Consider the following 21,946-nt stretch of genomic DNA (forward strand, 5'->3'; position numbering starts at 1 on the left):
CAGAATCGTGCTTTTAAGAGTTAGTGTAGGTTTGCAATTGTTCAGTCCATAACTCCTGAAAAACCAATGGTCGTTTTTAGGGCTAATTTGGGGGTCCAGAGATTCCAGCGCTAGGTAGGCAGGGGAGTCTATGTGCACATATCCACATCAGTCAAGGCCTGCAGGCACAGTATGTGAGTACATAGCTCTCACCACATACCTCCAAAAGCTCCATTACCAAGCTCCGGACTGGCCATTTGGCAATTCTGGCAAATGCCAGAAGGGCCTGTCTGGTTGTGGGCTGCCTTGTCTGCAACATTGTTAACAGAATCAGTGTTCTCAAGACAGCCATACTGTTAAGAATTGTGATGGAGCACAAAGTCGCTGACTCCATCACTTACCCCAGCAGGCCACAGATAACATTAGTATATTGGTCTTGTAGTAAATCTTACTTACCTCCATCCAGGGAAATATTAGTAATATATTCCATCTGGTGCTTGGGGACGGGGACAGCATGGGCCTGTATGATTTCAAATGCCAGGGCTGAATTTCAGTCCCAGTCCGTACCTGTCCATTACTGTCTGCTTTTGCTGCTTATTTAATATATACCTAGCTGCAATTTTCTGTGGCATTTTTTTTCACCTTATTCCTGCTCCTTTTACTCTAAAGCAATCCATAGCCCCTTATTTCAAAATTTATTTGCTTGGTCACACTGCAGACTACAGTCAGGTTATTGTAATCAAAGAGCGTGCAAATCTAACAATTTTTTTTTGTGTGTGTCATAGCCAACTTGTTGACACAATTTAGTTGTGCCCCCAAAAAATCAAGGCCACATTTAGATCAGTCTGTCATCTCAGGCTGACTGCTGGTGTATCTGTGGTGGAAAAATTGTAGCTTCACAGGCATAGTTCTGTGTGCTAGCCTTGATGTATTCAGGATTTGTTTCCCCCCCCAAAAAAAATAAAAACAAAAACAAAAAGGAAAATTTATACAGTCTGTCAGGTTGAGGTCTGGTGTATCTGTGGTGGAAAAATCGTAGCTTCGCAGGCATAAGTTGCATAGTTCTGTCTGCTAGCCTTTTTCTACTCCCCTTTTTTTCTTTTGGTTAATTTTTGAAAAAAAAAAAGTCCATCCCCCCCCCCCCCAAAAAAAAAGTCTTTCACTTCAACCAACACCGCCGTATTCATTTTGATGTACATTTGCTGTGTGATCTTGAACATGTTCTGCAGAAGAGCATTTTCCACGTCCTAATTTCTTCAGGTGTAAACGAGCAGCCAATTATTCATATGTCGGGGGCTGATCAGGACGGGACCCCTCAGCTCTCACAACCAATCAGCGACTCTCCCTTCAAACTGTAGGAGTTCGGTAACAAAATTCAGCCCCCAGGCACGTAACTCTTTCTGAACTCTCCCATCCTCCTGTATGTAGTTGATGAACTTCCCAACTTGCCGCTCCTTCTGTTCTGGTGGTAAGCGGGGGTGAATGGCCAGGTCTTTCATGACATTGAAGTAATTTCTCATTCTGTCAGTCAGACCTGTTAGCTTACAGAACTCTGGCACCAGTACAATTGCTCCGTCTGTGGCTCCCGGCTTGGGCCTCCGGGGGATGTCCACGATTAGCTGCTTGATCATGACTTTCACTTGTTCAGTGAATTGGTTCTTATAGTAGTCCACAAAGCGGATCCCGCTTCCGTCTGCCTTCTTGAAGGTGGACGCTGTAGTCATGTTCCAGGCAATCTTGTCTAAACGGTAGGTTTTAGTGTTGGACTTGGTGAGGATGATCTGTCCTACCAGCTCCTTGCAGCAGGTGCGTTCTGGAACTTCTGAGGACCACACGAGGAGTACAGGCTGCTCATGATGTCATGCACAGTCTCGTTCCTGAGGACTTTAAGGCTGACATCAATGCTCAACATGGTGTTGGACTCGTACTGGAGGATGGAGGTGGAAAACCCCAGGCAGATGGCGAGTCTGTGGGCTCTGACTTTGATGGCGTCGCTCAGGTTGTAATAGTTGCGTCCTATCTGCTTCATATCCATTATCTTCAGTAGTCTATGGAAAATGATGTTATTGAAATGGAAGCAGGTGGGTGAGGTCGGTGGAAGCTCGTTGTTCAGGGTGATTGTTATGACCACGTTCTCTCCATTTTGAGTTTGACTGAACACCTCGGTGACCTTATTCACGGTTTTGGTAAAAACAACACGGTTCCATCAAAAGCCCACGCTTTCACAATTTCTTCATGCTGGTACAATCGCTTGCACTCCATGGCGGGGTTGAAGTCAACGTGATACTGGTACAGGGCCCACTGTGGTCTGGACACCAGCTTGATGTGGTTGGTCACAAGACCAATATTGGTTCCAGAGGTGCCAGCTTTCAATTTTTGGACGTATTCGATAGACTGCCAGGTGTTCACCCTGATGTCATGGAAGTCACGCCTACAGCCACCCCGTTCCCGATAGACACTTACGGAAGTCTAGCTGACACCTGCAGAACCTCCGGGCAATGGTCTATCTGCTGCCGGACCTCTCTGTCGCCGGACCTCTCTGGCGCCCTCTTCCGATGAGCAAAGGCTCAGGCGCTGGTTGCTGAGACCTGACTACTGGCCGGGGTCTTTGGGGCTGCTGTACCTGTCCAGATGGTCTTTGTGGGGCCTGCTGCTGCACACGACCTTGGCCGCAGGCCCGGGATCTTGCTCGTCCACTTATCTTTTACCTCATCCACAAACCATGCACTAGTGTGTATTGTGCCTAGTTTTTAATAAAGCCTCCATCAATGTTTTCCCTTCACCATGACAGCACCGTACATGAGAGATGGCATCCACCCCAGGAACAGGAAACCTGCAGCAGTGATAAAAGAAGGGGCGGCACCTTTCTCCTCCGTTTTGGTTTCCTGTTCCTGCAGGTGGATGCCTGTGGCAGAGCGCCTACCTTCAGAGGGATCTCCCTCTGATGATCACCAGTCAAGAGGCTGAGGTCCATGGTGGGGGCAGCCGTGCTCGGCGGCATCACATACGGTGCTGTATGGGAATCCTGAGCTCGAGGGGGCTGCTGCATGCAGCGCCTCATCCCCTTCCCCCCCCGCTAGACTCCCCGGCATCCGCTCCGTTCTGGAGGCTGGTCCGGGAAAGAGGCGTGTCCTTCACTGATGCTGGCGCCAAAGTGAAGGTGACGACTTCGGTCGCACAGGAAGTGACGTCACACGCCGGAGGAGCCGGTGTGCTTGACACTTCCGGGTGTAAGTTGCTCCAGAGGCGCCCACACCGCTCCTGCCTTAGAAAGGGAAAGTGAATGCGGCAATTGTCTCCCAAACATGGCAGAGCCCGCAGTGGATCCTGACATACCGGCGGTACCTGTACCCAAGATGAATGAAGAGGCACAATCTACTGGGGTACCCAGGGTCCTGGAGGGGTGAGTGCCTTTGTAAGGCAAAGAAACACATACTGATGTCCTTTACATCATGTGTTTTTTAGGGAAGGAAAGCTACCTCAAAACAGAAGAATAGGGCTTGTGCACTATACAAAGAAACCCTCCCTAGACTGTACAGCAAACAAATCTGCCAGTCATGCATTGATAAAACAGTAGCTGAAGAGTCTTCTTCCCTACTGCAGAATATGAAAGCCATCATCCGGGAGGAAGTTAAATCAACTGTTAAAGAACAATTAAAACATCATGCATCAAAGGCTCCTCCTCCCCCAACAAGTGTCCAGGGGTCTGATGTAGATTCAGGAGAAGAGCTGGGAGAATTAACCCCCATTGATGCCTCAGACCTGGACTCCTCAGATGAGGAGTATGGCCGCCCTTATTTTTAATCTGAAAATATCGGAAAATTGCTCAAACTTGTTAGGGCAACTATGGGAGTGGAAACCCCTAGAGAGCCACGATCAATTCAGGACACTATGTTCAGCAATCTGGAGGGGAAAAAGCACAATTTTTTTTTCCTTTCATGATCTCTTAAATATGATCAAAATAGAGTGTAAAAAAAAAAACAAAAAGATATCTATCCCGCAGGCGTTAAAGCGCAAATACCCTTTTGATGAAGAGGTCTGTGAAAAGTGGGAAAAGGCTCCTAGGTTAGATGCAGCCATTGCTGGTACCTCTAAAGGAGTAGCGCTACCATTTGAGGGCATGGGAGCCCTAAGAGATCCCCTTGACAAGAAAGCAGATGCTTTTCTGAAATCATCCTGGGAGGTAGCGACATGGTCGTTTAAACCCGGGGTGGCTGCCATTTGCACAGCACGTGCTATGGTTAAGTGGTTAGAGGAGCTGGGTGATCAGATTAAAAACAAATGCCCAAGAGAGAGACTACTGGAGGCATTACCCTCCCTGCAGGGGGTGGCAAGATTCCTAGCAGATGTTTCTTTTGACTGTCAGATGTGCTGCCCGTGCATCTGCCTTATCCAACTCAGGACGCAGAGCATTGTGGCTAAAAAATTGGACTGCAGACTTCCATTCAAAAGTCAAACTTTGTGCAGTACCCTGTGAGGGACAATATATTTTTGGCAAAGCCTTAGATGAAATCTTAGAGAAGGCATCGGAAAAGAAAAAATGTTTTCTCTAGTAGCCTTCCACGACAGCCACCAGGAGGTTGTCTCCATTCCCTAATGGGGGACAGGAAGCACAAGAGGCTAAAAACCCCTCCCACCTCCCATTAACCAGTGTCTTTCCTGTCCCCCCATGGGGCATGGAGAGGTTCCTGGCGCGCTGCTGCGGCGGTTCTAGCAGGTGTACCTGAATACATTTTCTTGCCGGGCACTCATGGTCGGGCCCCCCGCGGCTTCCTCCTGCTCTGTGCCTCCCGTCTCCTCCGGATTCTGGGACCGCGTTCCCGGTCCTCCTGCGTCCTCTTGCGGGGGCAAAGCTGGCCGGTGAGCCCACCCGGAGGCCTCCCTGAGCTCTCTGGCGTCTCCCCCTCCAGCGCACGCTGTTCGGCGACCCGGAAGTCAGGTGGCGCTCCACTTCCGGGTCGGCGCTCCTGAGCGCCAGTCCAGAGCAATGGATCACCGAACGGCGTGCGAGGCACGCTGCATCCTCGCACGCCTGCCTGGGACTGCGGAGGGGGAAGGGGCGGCTGATTGCCACGCGCTGGTGCAGCTTATTTTCTATATAAGCTGCGAAGACGTCTCAGGTAAGCCTGCTGTAAGCATGGACTCGTCTTGCCCTGCAGCTGCAGAGCCCAGCGCTCCTCAAGCCCTAGTAAGTACGGCAGAGGGGGTCCCATTTAAAGGTACATTTTTTAATATACCTTTTCTTACACGGCTTCCTCTCTCATTGCAGGGAGTCAAGCCTGGCCCTAAAAGCATTTCCAAGCGTAAATGTGCTACCTGTAATGCGAAAATGCCACCAGATTGGGAGAAAAAGTTATGCCAACCTTGTATGGATAAAATTGTCAGAGCGGAACACCCTTCTTTGATTAATGAAATCCGCTCCTTGGTTAGGCAGGAGGTTCAAACCTCTTTGGCCACACTCGCCCCCCCTCCACCGCCACCACCATCCTCACCTGGTCCATCACTCCCCAAAAAGGGAAAAATCCAGGAGTACTCTGAGTCAGAGTCTGAGGGGTCCTATACGTCTTCCTCTGTTAAATGGGAAGATGCGTTACCCCATAAATCGGCGGAAATTAGGAAATGCCTTTTTTCCTCGGAATATATTGAGGAATTGGTATCGGCTGTGAGGAACACCATGGGGCTAAAAGAGGAATCAGTGCCTCAGTCTATACAAGACGAACTGTTCGGTATACATACTGAAAAACAGCCCGGGTTCCCCGTCCATAAAAGCATAATTGATATGATTAATAATGAATGGGAATTGCCCGAGAAACGGCTAACAACGCCTCCAGATTTTAAGCATCGATTTCCTCTTGATGAGGACTCAATAAAATGGAACATCCCAAAAATTGATGTCCAAGTGGCTAGAGTGGCTAAAAAGATGGCTCTGCCGTTCGAGGATTCTTCCCAATTAAAAGACCCCTTGGATAGGAAGATTGAGAGCCTTCTCAAAAAGTCCTGGGAAACGTCTACCTCAGCCCTCCGATTCAATATAGCATCCACCTGCGTGGCCCGCTCTCTCTTCCGTTGGATAGAAGAGTTAGAAAGCCACATCTCTCAGGGTACCCCAAGAGAGGAAGTACTGGACTCCTTGCCTATCTTGCACAGAGCAACAGGTTTCCTTGCAGATGCCTCACTGGAATCTATCCGGGTGGCCGCCAGATCCTTGGTCCAGACAAATTCAGCCAGAAGAGCTCTCTGGTTAAAGATGTGGAGCGGAGACGTTACGTCAAAAATAAAACTATGTTCTATTCCCTTTAAGGGTGACTACGTGTTTGGGCCCTCCTTAGATGATATCTTGGAGAAAGCCACAGACAGAAAGAAAACCCTTCCTGAACAGAGGCCTCCCAGGAAGCGTTTTTTTCGACCCTCCCAGCCCCAGCCCTCCCAGGGTAGAGGGAAAGGAAAATCCGGGAGGTGGAGTTATGCTAAGGGGAAGCCTACAAAACATCCTTATTCCCCCAACAAACACAACAAGAAAAGCAATGACTCCGATCAGGTGGGGGGGAGGCTTTCGAACTTCGTTCACAGTTGGCAGAATATCTCCAACAGCCCCTGTGTGGTGAGTGTTATCCAACAGGGTCTGCTGATAGAGTTCGATGCGCCTCCTCCCAGGATCTTAAGAGTCACCTCCCTGTCATCTCGGGAGACTCAAAAGATGATGATGGCCGGAATACAGAACTTGCTAAACTCAAGAGCTATTTCCTTGGTCCCGGTGAACGAGCAGGGGGAAGGACACTATTCCCGTATCATCATAATAAAAAAGCCTTGCGGGCAATCTCGAATTATAATAAATCTGAAAGCTCTCAACAAATACATAACCTACCGCAAGTTCAAGATGGAGTCAGTAAAAACAGCCATCCCTCTAATAGCTCCTCATTCAAATATGGCAACAATAGACCTCAAGGATGCCTATTTCCGTATTCCAATACATCCTTGCCACAGGAAATACCTGAGATTTGCGGTCCAATTCAACCAAAAAATCTTACATTTCCAATACAATGTTCTCCCCTTCGGGATCTCCTCAGCCCCAAGGGTGTTTTCCAGAGTCATGGCGGAAGCAGTAGCCCATATCAGGAGCCAAGACATCGCTATAGTCCCGTACTTAGACGACATGTTAATAATTGGTCCTTCCGCCGAAGTTCTCAATCAGAGAGTTTCCAAAACTCTGAACATCTTACAGGGTTTGGGTTGGATTCCAAATCTAAAAAAGTCTCAGCTATCACCATCAAAGGTGAGGAAATTCCTCGGAGTCCTCCTGGATTCAGAAGGTCAAAAATCCTTCCTACCAGAGAAACATCGGACAAATCTAATTTCCAAGGTCTCACACTTCAGGAAACAACGTTCTCCGACCTTACGAGCTGCGATGTCTCTTCTGGGATCAATGACGGCCTGTATACAATCAGTCCAGTGGGCTCAGAGCCACTCCAGAGTTCTGCAGGCGCACATCTTAGGGAACTTGAACGGGAATCCAAATTCCCTAAACAGAAGAGTTTACACTCCAGGGAAGGTAAAAGCCTTGTTAACCTGGTGGGCGATCCAATCAAACCTACTGAAAGGAGTAGACTGGGTGCAAGATCCGCTGATTACGGTGACAACAGACGCCAGTCAAAAAGGTTGGGGAGCAGTGGTCTCGCAAATCCCATTCCAGGGTCACTGGAATCAGAAATAAAGCTCCAGTTCCTCCAACTCCAGAGAATTGTTGGCAGTGGAGAGGGCCCTTCTGGCAGCCAGCAGTCCCATTATAGGTCAACATGTCAGAATTTATTCGGACAATATGACGACTGTTGCGCATCTAAAACACCAGGGGAGTCCGAAGTTCAACCAACTAAAAGCAATATCAAACAGAATATTTTGCTGGGCAGAAAAACATCTCTCACTTTCAGCGATACACCTCAGGGGGTCGGTGAACGTTCAGGCAGATCGCCTAAGTCATCACGACTTGCATCCAGGAGAGTGGAGCCTGAAGGCGGACGTTTTCAGAATGTTGACAGACAGGTGGGGTCTTCCCGATATAGACCTTCTAGCGTCCAGCCAGAATGCACAGGTCGAGAACTACTTCTCCCTAAACCCCAAGGACAGGTCTCGGGGAGTAGACGCCTTCGCTCATACTTGGAGATTCCATCTAGCATACGGGTTCCCTCCAATACCGTTACTTGCGAAGACCCTCCGGAAGATCCGGGACGATCAGGTCCAGACTATCTTAGTAGCTCCAGCATGGCCGAAGAGGAGCTGGTACCACCTCATCAAAGAACTGAAGGTGGACGGTCCAGTCTTTCTTCAGGTATCAGAAGACCTTCTCTGCCAGGGCCCCTTTTATCATCCGGAACCACAGAAGTTCAAGCTGGCAGCCTGGCTATTGAAGCCCAGGTACTAAGAGCTAAGGGCCTTTCAGAGTCAGTAATCTCTACTCTACAGAAATCTAGGAAACCTATTACCAATGCCATATATGGAAAAATCTGGAAGAGATTCTCCTCGTGGTGTCATCCTCATAAACCTGACCCTTTTCATCCTAATATTTCACAAATATTAGATTTTTTACAAAAAGGATTAGAGTTGGAGCTGAAGCCAAGTACCTTGAAAGTTCAAGTGTCAGCCTTGAGTTCCGTCTTCGATCAGGACCTTGCGGGTCATCGTTGGATAAAGAGGTTTATGGTCGCAGCATCAAGACATAGTCCAAGAAAACAAATTTTTGTGCCATCTTGGGACTTAAACATAGTTCTAAAAGGTCTTACGGCTCCTCCATTTGAGCCATTATCATCTTGTTCCTCGCAACTTCTGTCCTGCAAGACGGCCTTCTTGGTTGCAATCTCTACCGCAAGACGAGTGGGGGAAATACAAGCCCTTTCAGTAAGAGAGCCTTATCTTACCATAAGGAATGACTCCATCGTATTCCGTCCAGATCCTTGTTTCCTACCGAAGGTAGTATCAGAATTTCATCGATCACAGGATATAGTCCTCCCATCGTTTTGTCACAATCCTTCAAATCCGGAAGAACACAGATTCCATACTTTGGTCGTATGACGTATAGTGTTATACTATTTAGAATATACTAAATCGTTTAGAATTGACAACTATCTCTTCGTTCATCTTTCTGGCAAAAACAAAGGCAAGAAGGTAGCGAAGAGTACCATTGCCAACTGGATAAAAAGGCCATTTCTGAAGCATACCTAATTCAGAATATTGCTGTTCCTGCGGGCCTAAAAGCTCATTCCACCAGATCTACTTCCGTCTCTTGGGCTGAAAGGGCTGGCGCTTCTTCGGAGCAGATTTGCAGGGCAGCAACATGGTCTTCTCTACACACATTTACTAAGCATTATAGATTGGACTTCTGGTCCAATCGGGATCTTGCTTTTGGCCGAAAGGTTCTTCAAGCTGTGGTCCCTCCCTAAATACAGAATTGGTTGGCATCCCTCCTGGTGGCTGTCGTGGAAGGCTACTAGAGAAAATAGAATTATTCTTACCGTTAATTCGGTTTCTAGGAGCCTTCCACGACAGCATTAATTCCCTCCCGATGTTCTTGGATATTTCTCTGAGAACCTAAAGGTAACCGGTGCTATGGGTTCAGTTGTAAGTCACTGGTTAATGGAGGTGGGAGGGGTTTTTAACTTCTTGTGCTTCCTGTCCCCCCATTAGGGAATGGAGACAACCTCCTCGTGGCTGTCGTGGAAGGCTCCTAGAAACCGAATTAACGGTAAGAATAATTCTATTTTCCGCCTCCTCCCTTTCCTTGACGCCGGTGGGATACGTCTCACTCGTTCTTTCGTGGGTCCGGATATGGAGGAGGTCGAGGCCACTCGGACGAAAGGTCCATGAGGGGCAGACCCTGGAAAGAGGAAAGAGAGGGGATTCCTTTTCAGTAAGCCTCCCCCCAAACCTGACCCCAAACACCAATAACGCCAAAATCCCAGTGGGGGAAAGACTCCGATTGTTCGTCCACCACTGGGCAGCATTACCAGCTTCTCAATGGGTAACCAGCTTATTGTCGGAAGGTCTACAGTTCAAATTCTCCAGCTCCCCGCCAAGTCGCATGATAATGACCTAGGTGGTCGAAAAAAATCAGGCCACACTAGAGAGAGAGAGAGAGGTCCATCTCCTCATATGAAAAGGGGTCCTAATAAGAATACCTCACCAGGAGATGGGGAAAGGTTTCTACAGTACCTTGTTCCTCACACCAAAGCCGGACGGTTCGCTGAGAGTAATATTCAACTTAAAGGCACTAAACCGCTATATTCAAGTGGAGAGCTTCAAAATGGAAACTCTAAGAATGGCAATAAAAGTACTCGACCCAGACAGCTACATGGCAGTAATAGATCTCACAGATGCTTACTACCATGTGCCAATTGCTGGCCAACATCAACAGTACCTAAGACTATTGGTAAACATTGCAAAAATTCCCACCCATCTGCAATACCAATGCCTTCCCTTCTGGGTGGCTATAGCTCCGCGTATATTTACAAAAATTATTTCCGAAGTATCGTCTTTTATCAGAAAGGAAGATATAATATTGGTACCCTATTTGGACGATTTTCTTGTAATAGCAGACAACAAAGAAAATTGCGTAAAAACAGTGACGAGCGTACTGGAGGTACTGACCAAGCTAGGCTGGATAGTATACTTAAAAAAAAATCAAAATTAGTCCCAGCTCAGACTCAAGAATTCCTCAGGATCCAATTAGATTCAGTCAAACAGGAGTGTCCTCCCGCAGAGGAAAATTCAAGCGATTGAACAAAAAATTAAACTGTTCCAACTGGGACGGCCCATCTCGCTATCAAAAGCAATGCTACTCTTGGGGGTTCTAACAGCAACAATCCCAGTGACCCGGTGGGCACAAGCCCACACAAGAGAATTGCAATGGCAGATACTATCCGAGCAAATGAAAAATCCATACAACTTAAATCGGAAAATTCTTCTATCACCGAGAGTTCAAGACTCATTAAGATGGTGGCTGAGAACAGAAAATTTAAACAGTGCAGAATCCAGTGGTGCTAACTACCGATGCAAGCCCATGGGGGTGGGGAGCACACCTGGAGGGTCAAGTCCTACAGAGTCAATGGGGGACCTCAATGAGAGCAGCATCTTCCAATCTAAAAGAACTGTCAGCGGTAAGGCAAGCACTTCTTCATGTAGAGGAAAAAATACAGGGAAGACATGTGGTGGTGTTGTCCGACAACAACACAACTATAGCCTACATAAATCGGCAAGGGAGCGCAAGGTCAGCATCTTATGGCAGAGGCCAAAGAACTGTACATATGGGCAGAAAACAACCTTCTTTCCTTAGTGGGAACATACTTAAAAGGGTCAGAGAATCTGGTAGCTGATTTCTTAAGCTGTCACATATTACATCAAGGAGAGTGGTCCCTGAACCAGGAAATATTTGGGAAAATCTGTGCCAGCTGGGGCACTCCAGAAATAGACTTGTTTGCCACAAAACAAAATCGGAAGGTGAGGAAGTTCTATTCTCTGAACCCAAGAGAACATCCGGAGGGAGTGGATGCGCTTCTGTACCGATGGAACTTTGATCTAACATATGCATTTCCCCGATACCATTAATCCCGACAGTCCTCAAGAAAATTCGGAAAGACAAGGCACGAGTAATCCTTGTTGCTCCCCTTTGGCCAAAAAGGGCATGGTTCACGTGGCTCAGACGAATGTCTCTTGGACCCATGGATCCTTCCGGATACTCCGAACCTCCCACACTAGGGACCAGTACAACACCCTCCAGTACACAGGCTCCATCTCACCGCCTGCAACTTGAGAGGGGGCTCCTACTAGAGCTCCTACTAGCAAAGGGATTCTCGAACCCTTTAGTGACCACATTGCTCGCCAGCAGGAAAAAGGTCACGTCAGACAAATACCAGAAAATTTGGCAGAAATTCCTGGAATTCTCGGGATGACAATTGTCCGAAATGAGCCAAGAAATTCAGGTAAAAGAAATTCTAGAATTTCTTCAAAAAGGGTTAGAAAGGGGGCTATCTACTAGCACCTTAAAAGTGCAATGTAATGTTAAAGCGTTCGAGTTATAACCTCATAAAGTGACAATGGTCAGAATTGTAAAAATTGGCCTGTTCATTAAGCTGCAAATTGGCTCCGTCACTAAGGGGTTAAACACATCTAATTGTGGAAGCTTTTATTATTCCAAGAGCTATTGATTAAAATGAACTTTTGTTCGTGGGGGAAAACCTCTTAAAGCCAAATGTGCATATGAATTAAAACAGCAATTTTTCAGTCAGAGAACAACAGATTGCTTAAGTAAAATTGTGGATCATAACAAATAATAATAAATAACAGTATAGTGTTGTGCTTGTATGAGGGGTCAGATTGTTTTGACAAATTTCCTTTATATGATACATTTCTGTCAACCTTCAGGAGGTCTCCACAAAAGGAAGCTTTGTACATACTCTGAGTCGGCGCAATAAAGCTCTAAACACAAAATATATCTGTAAAAAAAAAAATTGGCACAGAATTTTGAACTTGGACTAAAACAGCACTGTGATCATTCATCTTAAAGCTAAAATGCCTCATTGTGATGTTGGCAGATAAGACATTGTTCCATTTGTAATTCTCGAGGTATGCATCTGAACTGTCTATACCTAAAGCTCTACTTTTATTGCTCATTAGAACAGGCAGCTGCTGTGGCTGGCGGTGTGGTAGGGGCTGCACTTTTGCTGCTTCTGCTTGGAATCAGTGTTTACATCTTATGGAAGAAAAGATGCTTTAGAGGCCCATCCTATGGAGAACTGTTGAATGTGAGCACGCCAACATACACAGAAAACATGGGTTTTGACGAAGGTGCTTCTGCTTCAAGTCATGCCAGGGACATGGGGTGAGACTTCTATGATCTTACTGAGGATTGTTATATGGATCCAGAATGTCATGTTTGTTTTTGTTTTTTAAATGAAGATCTAAGGATTGCTCCTCTATAAATTATTTACTTCAAAGGGGTGGTCTGGCTCCCAAATATTTATAAATATCTATCTTGATACCCAATCCACTTTTGTAACCTACTTTGTTATACAATACCCTGCACTTCTCCCTATCTAACTAATCCCTAAATGTTATTTAAAAAAAAAAAAAAGCAAAAAAACCTGTGATGAGTATGATATAAAAATTTACAGGAGGCTGGGGCTGCACTCATTCCCTGCGGCATCCATCGCCCCTCCTGGAACACGACACCACAACGGGCAGCACTGCAGTTACATACTATAGTTTAGTTTATAGCTGCCGCCTCTGAAGATATGATGGAGATTGTGGAAGAGGTGATTGCGTGATACCGCGTCTTACTGTGAAAAAAGGGGGCAAAGCTTGAAGCAGTGACTGACACCTGCGCTGCCCTATGATTGTTTTCAGGGCTGTGCCAGAAGCTGTGATTGGTGGTGCAGGCGTCACTCACTGCTTCTATCACCGACTACTGATGACATCTTTTTTCACAGTTAGCCATGGCAGAGATAGAAGCCAAGTATCGGCTCTGCCCTCACATCTCCCAGTGGCGTCTTTCACCCAAGACGTCTATAGAGTGGCAATGCAAGAACTGTAGTAACTGCAGAGCCGCCCCACTGATGACTTCTTGTTCCAGGAAGAGTGATGAACGTGGAAGGGAAGTGAGGGCAGCCCCAGCTTCCTGTGACATCCTGATTTAGACTCCCCTCAATCAATACACCAAGGGAAATTAAGTAAAATAAACACATTTAGGAATTGGCTAGATAGGAATAAGTGTATTATTCAATATAATAAAGCTAGTTACAAAAGTCATTGGGGTGTAAAAATGGATATTTTAGATGCTAGACCACCCCTAAAAATATAAACATATCTAAATTTAAGGTCATTATTTTCCTCACATAATACTTTTCCGTATTGAAATTGGAACATGAAGGGAATGTCATGAAGTTCTGGAAATCGAAAGAGGAACAGACATGTTAATGATCTGCAAATTATGAAAACAATTGGGGACCCAATTTTCAAAAATTTTCATCTTGATTTATTTAGTATGTGGTATGATTGCCTCACACTAATTCTTGCATTTACAGCCTTGGCTGCAATCATTGAGTTTATTAATGGTTGTCTAAGGGATATTCTGCCTCCCTGAATGCACTTGGGGAAATCAACAGAATCCATTGCTGACAGCTTCCTGTTCAGACGTTGCAGGCCATGGTAATACGTTTTGGCCACACAGGATGCTCCCTGTAGGGTGAGCTATATGCGGTATCGCGTTGCTTTATTGAAACGACCTTCTTGTGATACTTTTTTTTACACTTTTTTTTTTTTTTTTCCCCTGAGGGACACTTCATGGCATTGCCCATGTGGTCTCCAGACCAATCTACAGCTATCATTGAATCAAGGACAAAAGCTAGACTCCTTGCTGAAGAGGATAGACCTCCGTTCCAGATTTCACTGCCATCTTGCTCTGCGTCGGAGTCTTCTTTGGGAGCAATGGTGTGAGGTCAATGTAATTCCTGTACAGAATGTCTCGCTAGTAGCCCATGTCATGCAAACGTCTTCTGATGGTTTCTATAGACATTATTTGACACATTAGCCTTGGTATATGGCGTTCAATTTCACTTGCAGTACAGGATGGATTTTTATGATTTTCCCAAGTGCATTCAGTGTGGCAGAATATTCTTTAGACAACCGTTAATAACCTCATTGATATTAGCAAAGGTGTGTATGATTGGGGATTTCTGTGTGTGGTTCTCATGCTTGCTCAACTTTGAATCAATGGATATTTGGAAAATTGAGTTTATATAGATTCATCTCCATCATGTGATGTGCATAATTCCACAGTTTTTCCTTCTTGGTTTTGCAATTTCAAGGTTAAGTGTATATAACCTTTATATTAAAGCCCATAGCCATTATAACATGTATTGAGGATTCGCCAAATGCATAAATCCCCTCCCCCTTCTATACTATCACATAAAATCATAATCTTTGCAAACAATGTTGATTTTAATAATATTGTCTGCATGATTAGACTACAAACAAACCCTGTGCAGTCTGATCCAATAGTCATTTAGCTCCTCTGCCTGTTCTTTGCTGCTTTTTGCTGGCTTACAGATGGCTGTTTTTACATCTGCTCTTACTATGTACAATAGATAGGGGGTGTATTAATATGACACTTATAGGCAATAACCTATGGCATCGAGAGCTAAGATGTGGTCTCAGGCTCTGAAACAAAAAGCGTTTAGCAGGAGAGAAATTATTTTGTAACCAGTCATTTCTCACTGGTCGTTTTTTTTTATAATGGTCTGACTCACTAAAAAACATGATTATTAATGATATCTTAATTTTCAATGACATAACAGATTTAAGATGCAGTATAAACTGGAATTGCACAGGTGTTTCTATGGTTGAAGGGTGGGTCTCCAAAATCAATTGCTTTGGTGGCACCCAAAAAAAAACAATCTGACAAAGCGATAGGGTAGTGCTTAGGCTACATTCACATTAGAGTTCTGCTGGGCTGCGTCGGGCGCAGCCACGGCGACGCATGCGCCATTCGCCCCTATATTTAACATGGGGGCGCATGGACATGCATTTGCATGCGTTTTGCGATGCATGCGTTTTTTTTGCCCCAAGCGTTAGGGCGCAGAGGAAGATACATTTTTTTTTTGCGTCCAAAATTCGGCAAAAAAGGACGCATGCGTCGCAAAACTATGCATTTTAGCGTGCGTTTTTGTTTGCGTTGTGCGTTGCGCCGCCGACGCAACATCGCACAACACAAATGTGAACGTAGCCTTAGATATGTAAAAAAATGGAAGTACAACAGTCTGTTTTTGTACAACTTTAGCTGATACTGTATGTATTTACATATACACAATATATAATATATAATATGTGTATATATGTGTATATATGTGTATATATGTGTATATATGTGTGTATATATATATATATATATATTTTGCTATTGCTAACTTTTATAGTGAATTATCAGCGTTCACAACCTTAACTACTTTTCTGACAATTCAAGGAATAAAAGTGTACCCTTCGTTGTTCCACCAAAGTTTCATGGAAGAGATTGGGTTGGATTGCAGGATGGAGAACGTATCCAAGAGGACAGTGAGCCCTATGTTGCCCCAGATTTCCTCCCTCGATCATCATTCTGTTCTATGGGTAAAGTTATATTATTACGATTGTGGTACTTTCTCAAGGAATTAATGTTGTTTTTGGAGATGGGCAGAGATGTTGGAGTCCGGTGGGTTCTGCCGAACAGTTACCAAAAGTTCGGGTACCAGAACAGTACCCAAACCAGGACCCACAGTGTTTGCTGTGCTGTCATGTGCATGACAGCGTGGCAAACACCGCTTCTGATTGGCGGTGATCCCTGCCGGTCAGAGCCACGGCTCCCACGCTGTCAGAAGACAGTGTGAGCTCTCAGCTGTGATCGGAGGTATAAAGTTTACCTCCAGTCACTAGTGTCAGCTGATGTGACTACTGCCCCCATCATCCAACACCTGCTGCCACGAAATACAATGAGAGCAGGAGCGGTGGATGGGAGTATTCATCAGCGCTCCTGCGCTGTCAATAAATTAAAAACAAAAAATAAACGGCATGGGTTCCCCTGTATTTTTGTTAACCAGCCAGGCAAAACGCACAGCTGGGGGTTGCAACTCTCAGCTATCAGCTTTAGCAAGGCTAGTTATCAAGAATAGAGGGGTCCCCACGCCATATTTTTAAATAATTAAAAAAAAATGGCGTTGGGTCCCCCTCATTTTTGACCACCAACCTTGCTAAAGCAGACAACTGGGGGCTGGTATTCTCAGGCTGGTAAGGGGCCATTTTTTTGAATGCAACTTTATAAATGGCCCACCCAGGTGTATCCATATAAATTGCCCACCCTGTATTAGATGTGCCAATGCTGGCGCTTTTACCCGGCTCTTCCCACTTGCCCTGTAGTGGTGGCAAGTGGGGCGATAGTTGGGGGGGTTGATGTCACCTTTGTATTACCTGGTGACATCAAGCCCTGAGGTTAGTAACGGAATGGTGTTTATAAGACGCCCCCATTGCTAACCCCATAGTCACATTGTATGAAAACGCAGACACCAAGAATAAAGTCCTTTTAAATAGAAAAAAATGGCACACTCCTTTTAATAATCTCAATTAAACCATACTTACAACCCTGCAGAATTCCACCAAAGCCCTCGTTCTCTTGTAATAAACCAAAAATAATAAAACAGCAATATACCATACCTGTCCACTGCTCTGTCCCATGCCGTAATCCATATCTTTGGGAAAAAACATTTTGAACCTGGATGGTGCCAAGATGTGACCATCCAGGCTGATAACCACTGGTAAATGAACTGCTGCGAGTGCAGCCTCAGTGACAGGAGGTGATGGCATCGAGGTTACCTATGGTCACTGAGGCTCTGTTACCAGCCGGGCTGAACTGTGGTGACCTCGGTGACATCCCCTCTGTGCCCCAACGCGTCCAGTTATCCACCACATTTGGATCCCTCAAAAGAAACCTGAAAACCCACCTCTTCAAAGACACTTACAGCCATTGGAGCTACTGCAATCCTCGACCTACTGTCTCCTTCCCCATAATGTAGAATTTAAGCCTGAAAGGGTACAGTCCTCTTCCCTCTGTACCAGTCTGTCATTGTTTAGTTTTGTTTACTGTAAGTGAGAATGGGGTTACATCAAATAGATGTGCCTTTTCTGGGCAGCTGCAGGCTGCTAATTTTAGGTTGGGGGCGGGGGGGCGCAATATCCATGGCCCATTACCAGCCGGAGAATATTAGCCCCCAGCTGTCTGCTTTAGCAAGGTTGGTTGTCAAAAATTGTCGTTTTTTTTTTATTTATATAAATAATTCAAAAATATGGCATGGGGACCCCTCTATTCTTGATAACTAGCTGACAGCTGAGGGTTACAGCCCCCAGCTGTAAGTTTTGCTTGGCTGGTTAACAAAAATACAGGGGAACCCATGCTGTTTTTTTTTTTAAATTATTTATTTTGCAGCACAGGAGCGGCTGGTAAATACTCCCCTCCGCTGCTTCTGCTCTCACTGTTATTAGTGCCAGCAGGTTTCGGATGATGGGCGCAGTTGTCCCATCAGCTGATACCAGTGACCAGAGGTAAACTTTATACCTCTGATCACAGCTGAGCACTCGCGCTGTCTAACAGCGTGAGAACCACCACTGTCTGACTGGCGGTGATAATTTCACCGCAGATCAGAAGTGGTGTTTGCCACGCTGTCATGCACATAGCGCAACAAACAACTGGTGTTCAGACAGCCGAACCCAAAAAGAAACACTTACTTCCTGGTGAAGTCCGTGTTCGGTGTCCGTGCCTGAACAGTGGGTATTCGGTACGGACACCGAACTTTACTGTTCGAGATTGCCCATCTCAAGATATTAGTAAATCATGGTAAAGAAGATTAGTTATACTTTATGCTATTTTACTGCTCATTCTTATTGTTTTGCTTGATGATTTGGCTGTTTACTTTAAAATTATTGTATTCTTTCAATTAGGTGGAGCATATGTTCTGGGTTCCATCAACCCAGCTTTGTATAAATATCCAGAAGACAATGAAGAAACTGATTTTCCGAAGGGAAACATTGGCCGTATCTGGTTTGCTGTAGAATATGAATATGAGACAGAGAAGCTAGTTGTGTCACTTATCAAAGTGAGGAACCTCCAATTCAACTCAGACTCCTGCAACCCTTTTGTGAAAATGCATCTTTTACCTGATGAGAGACGTTACCTACAGTCAAAGACTAAGCGTAAAACCTTGAATCCACAGTTCGACGAGAATTTTGTGTTCCAGGTACATTCTGATGAATAGTGGTTGGCTTTGACATAGAACCATATTATTTCGATTATCAACAGCTATAACGTGTTTTTTTTTTTTTTATGGTATACCTACATATTTGATAAGTGAATGGGCTGAATGTGAAGAAATGACAGTCTAAAGATATCCAATAACATTCTTATGGCTGCCCAGAACTGAGAAAAATACTGTGCTTGTCAGGTTTAGCCAGATTGTTATCTGTGTTGCCAGACTGTACGTTTCCTCATTCATGTGCTATCAATTTCTCATTCAAAACCTTTAGTCTGGCTTATTTTTTGAGGTTAAAAGTATCTGATTCTGTTATCTACATAAATCTTCATACAGTGAAGGAAATAATAATTTTATCCCTTACTGATTTTGTAAGTTTACAGCAGGACCACTAACCCTCCACAGAGAGAGAGAGATTTTAGTCTGAGAGGACTCACATTTGGTTCCCATTTAGATGAAGACTTTATTCTAAGAGAGGAATGGCAGTGTTAGGTCCAGGTAAAAGAGAAAAGCCTTAATGTGGCTACCGGGTACACATGAATTGGCCAATTTATGCGCTAAGCTTTCTCAGTTTTTCATATTTCTAGTGCAGTAATGCAATTCAATTTTCATATTTGCATGCTATGGCGCTACAGAGTGCTGCCTTTTTTGTTTTTATGTATGAGTTGGTGACTCTAGGTTCAGTACCTGTTCACACTTAGTCTGTTTGGATGTCATGGTCAGTTTTTTGAAATTTGACCACTGACAAAGCCATGAACAGTCTATAATTTAATTTTACATTGAGAGATGGAATATCAAAAATAAAGTCGAGAAAATCACATTGTATAAATTGTATAAATTTATTTGCATTTTGCAGTGAGAAATAAGTATTTGATCCCCCTACCAACCATTAAGAGTTCTGGCTCCTACAAACCAGTTAGATGCTCCTAATCAACTTGTTACCTGCATTAAAGACAGCGATCTTACATAGTCATCTTTTTATAAAAGATTCCTGTCCACAGACTCAATTAATTAGTCTGACTCTGACCTCTACAACATGGTCAAGACCAAAGAGCTTTATAACGATGTCAAGGACAAGATCATAGACTTGCACAAGGCTAGAATGGGCTACAAAACCATAAGTACGATGCTGGGTGAGAAGGAGACAGCTGTTGGTGCAATAGTAAGAAAATGAAAGAAATGCAAAATGACTATCAATTGACATCGATCTGGGGCACTGTGCAAAATCTCACCTCGTTGGGTGTCCTTGATCTTGTGGAAGGTGAGAGATCAGGCTAAAACTACACGGGGGAAACTTGTTGATGATCTCAAGGCAGTTAAGACCAGTCACCAAGAAAACCATTGGTAACTTGTTACGCCGTAAAGATTTAAAATCCTGCAGTGCCCGCAAGGTCCCCCTGCTCAAGAAGGCACATGTGCAGGCCCGTCTGAAGTTTGGCATTGAACACCTGGAAGATTCTTTGAGTGATTGGGAGAAGGTGCTGTGGTCAGATGAGACAAAAATGTTTGGAGAAATGCTGCCTATGACCCAAAGAACACTGTCCCCACTGTCAAACAGGTAGGTGAAAACATTATGTTTTGGGGGTGTTTCACTGCTAAGGGCACAGGACTACTTCACCGCATCAGTGGGAGAATGGATGGAGCCATGTACCATAAAATCCTGAGTAACAATCTCCTTCCCTCTGCCAGGACATTAAAAATGGGTCGTGGCTGGGTCTTCCAGCTGGACAATGACCGAAAACACAAAGCCAAGGCAAAAAGAGTGGTTCAAAAAGAAGCACATTAAGGTCATGGAGTGGCCTAGCCAGTCTCTAGACATTAATCCCATAGAAAATGTATGGAGGGAGTTGAAGGTCCAAGTTGCCAAGCGACAGTCTCAAAATCTTAATGATTTAGATATGATCTGCAAAGAGGAGTGGGCCAAAATTCCTCCTGACATGTGCGCAAACCTCCTCATCAACTTCAAAAAATGTCTGACTGCTATGCTTGCCATTGCCAACAAAGGTTTTGCCACCATGTATGAAGTCTTGTTTGCCAGAGGGATCAAATACTTATTTCTCACAGCAAAATGCAAATAAATTTATATAATTTATACAATATGATTTTTTCTGGATTTTATTTTTGATATTCTATCTCTCAATGTTAAAATTAAGCTACCCTTAAAATTATAGACTGTTCATGTCTTTGTCAGTGGGCAAAATTAAAAAATCAGCAAGGGATAAATAATTATTTCCTTTGCTATATGCCTTACTAGGAGCAAAATCTTTCCATGGTTAAGAAAATAGTATAATTACGGCTTCTAATTTCAGTTCTGAATCAATGGTATAACTTTAAGGGAGCCAGGACTGGGCTGGAGGGACTTGTGGCCCATGAAATGGTTGCTAGGAGTGGACAGCATGAAGCCACATAGCGCAAACTGCTCTGTCTAAATCTACCCAAAGAATAACTCCTCTTATGAGTTTTTGCGGAACACTATGTTTTATACAGCTACTTAAAAAATATTTATTCAGAAATGAACTGTTGCCAAATTATGCTGGCACTTTCTATTGAATAGAGGCTCCAATTAACAAATCCCATATAGCTGCAGAATTAAAAAAGTAAAGTGAAGATGGTCATACACATTTAAATGGCTGTCAACCCAATGCTTACTTGGTCAAGGTATCCCTTCCAACAGCTTAACTCACATTGCAAGTTTTCTGGATGGGAAGAAGGTGTTAAATTTCTTTTTTAGTGACACAAAATGCAGAATCCTTCTCTCCACTCCCCTCTTCTCTGTTGGAGACAAGATGGTGGGCCCCTATGCACATTCTGTTTCAGGTCTTGCTGAAATAAGGAAATAAGTTGGTTTGGCTGGTGTCAGAGAGAGAAATTTAAAATCCATAAGACCTTTCTGGAGAGATCTCTAACTCTCACACTGAACATATGGAATTAATTGTGGCTGAGCTAAACTAATAACTAGGGAAGAGAGAAAATAATTAAAGCAGGGGAAGTGAGAGCTGACATGTCCATCTCCATTGAAGTAAGGACCTCCTGCGGGTAATTACAACAGGGGGATTTGCTCAGAAAAAAACAAAGTATGAGATTCAATTACACAGAGGCAGGGAAGTATGCATCCTCTTTTCAAATCACTGATCGCAGACAAGTTGGAGCTAGTG

General features: G+C 44.6%; 1 protein-coding gene across 2 annotated transcripts in view; it reads left to right on the top strand.

Moving 5' to 3' along the window:
• SYT15 (synaptotagmin 15) overlaps window positions 1–21,946 on the top strand; it is a 119,794-nt gene that overhangs the window by 17,564 nt on the left and 80,284 nt on the right. The window contains exons 2-4 of one of the 2 annotated variants that reach the window (XM_069755823.1): window positions 12,640–12,844; window positions 15,983–16,125; window positions 18,484–18,779. In XM_069755823.1, coding sequence (XP_069611924.1) covers window positions 12,640–12,844; window positions 15,983–16,125; window positions 18,484–18,779 — 644 coding nt within the window. The remainder of the gene's footprint in view (window positions 1–12,639; window positions 12,845–15,982; window positions 16,126–18,483; window positions 18,780–21,946) is intronic. The other variant, XM_069755824.1, reaches the window with a different exon arrangement.

This window comes from Ranitomeya imitator, chromosome 2 (assembly GCF_032444005.1).
Source record: "Ranitomeya imitator isolate aRanImi1 chromosome 2, aRanImi1.pri, whole genome shotgun sequence".
Classification (NCBI taxonomy): Eukaryota; Metazoa; Chordata; class Amphibia; order Anura; family Dendrobatidae; genus Ranitomeya; species Ranitomeya imitator.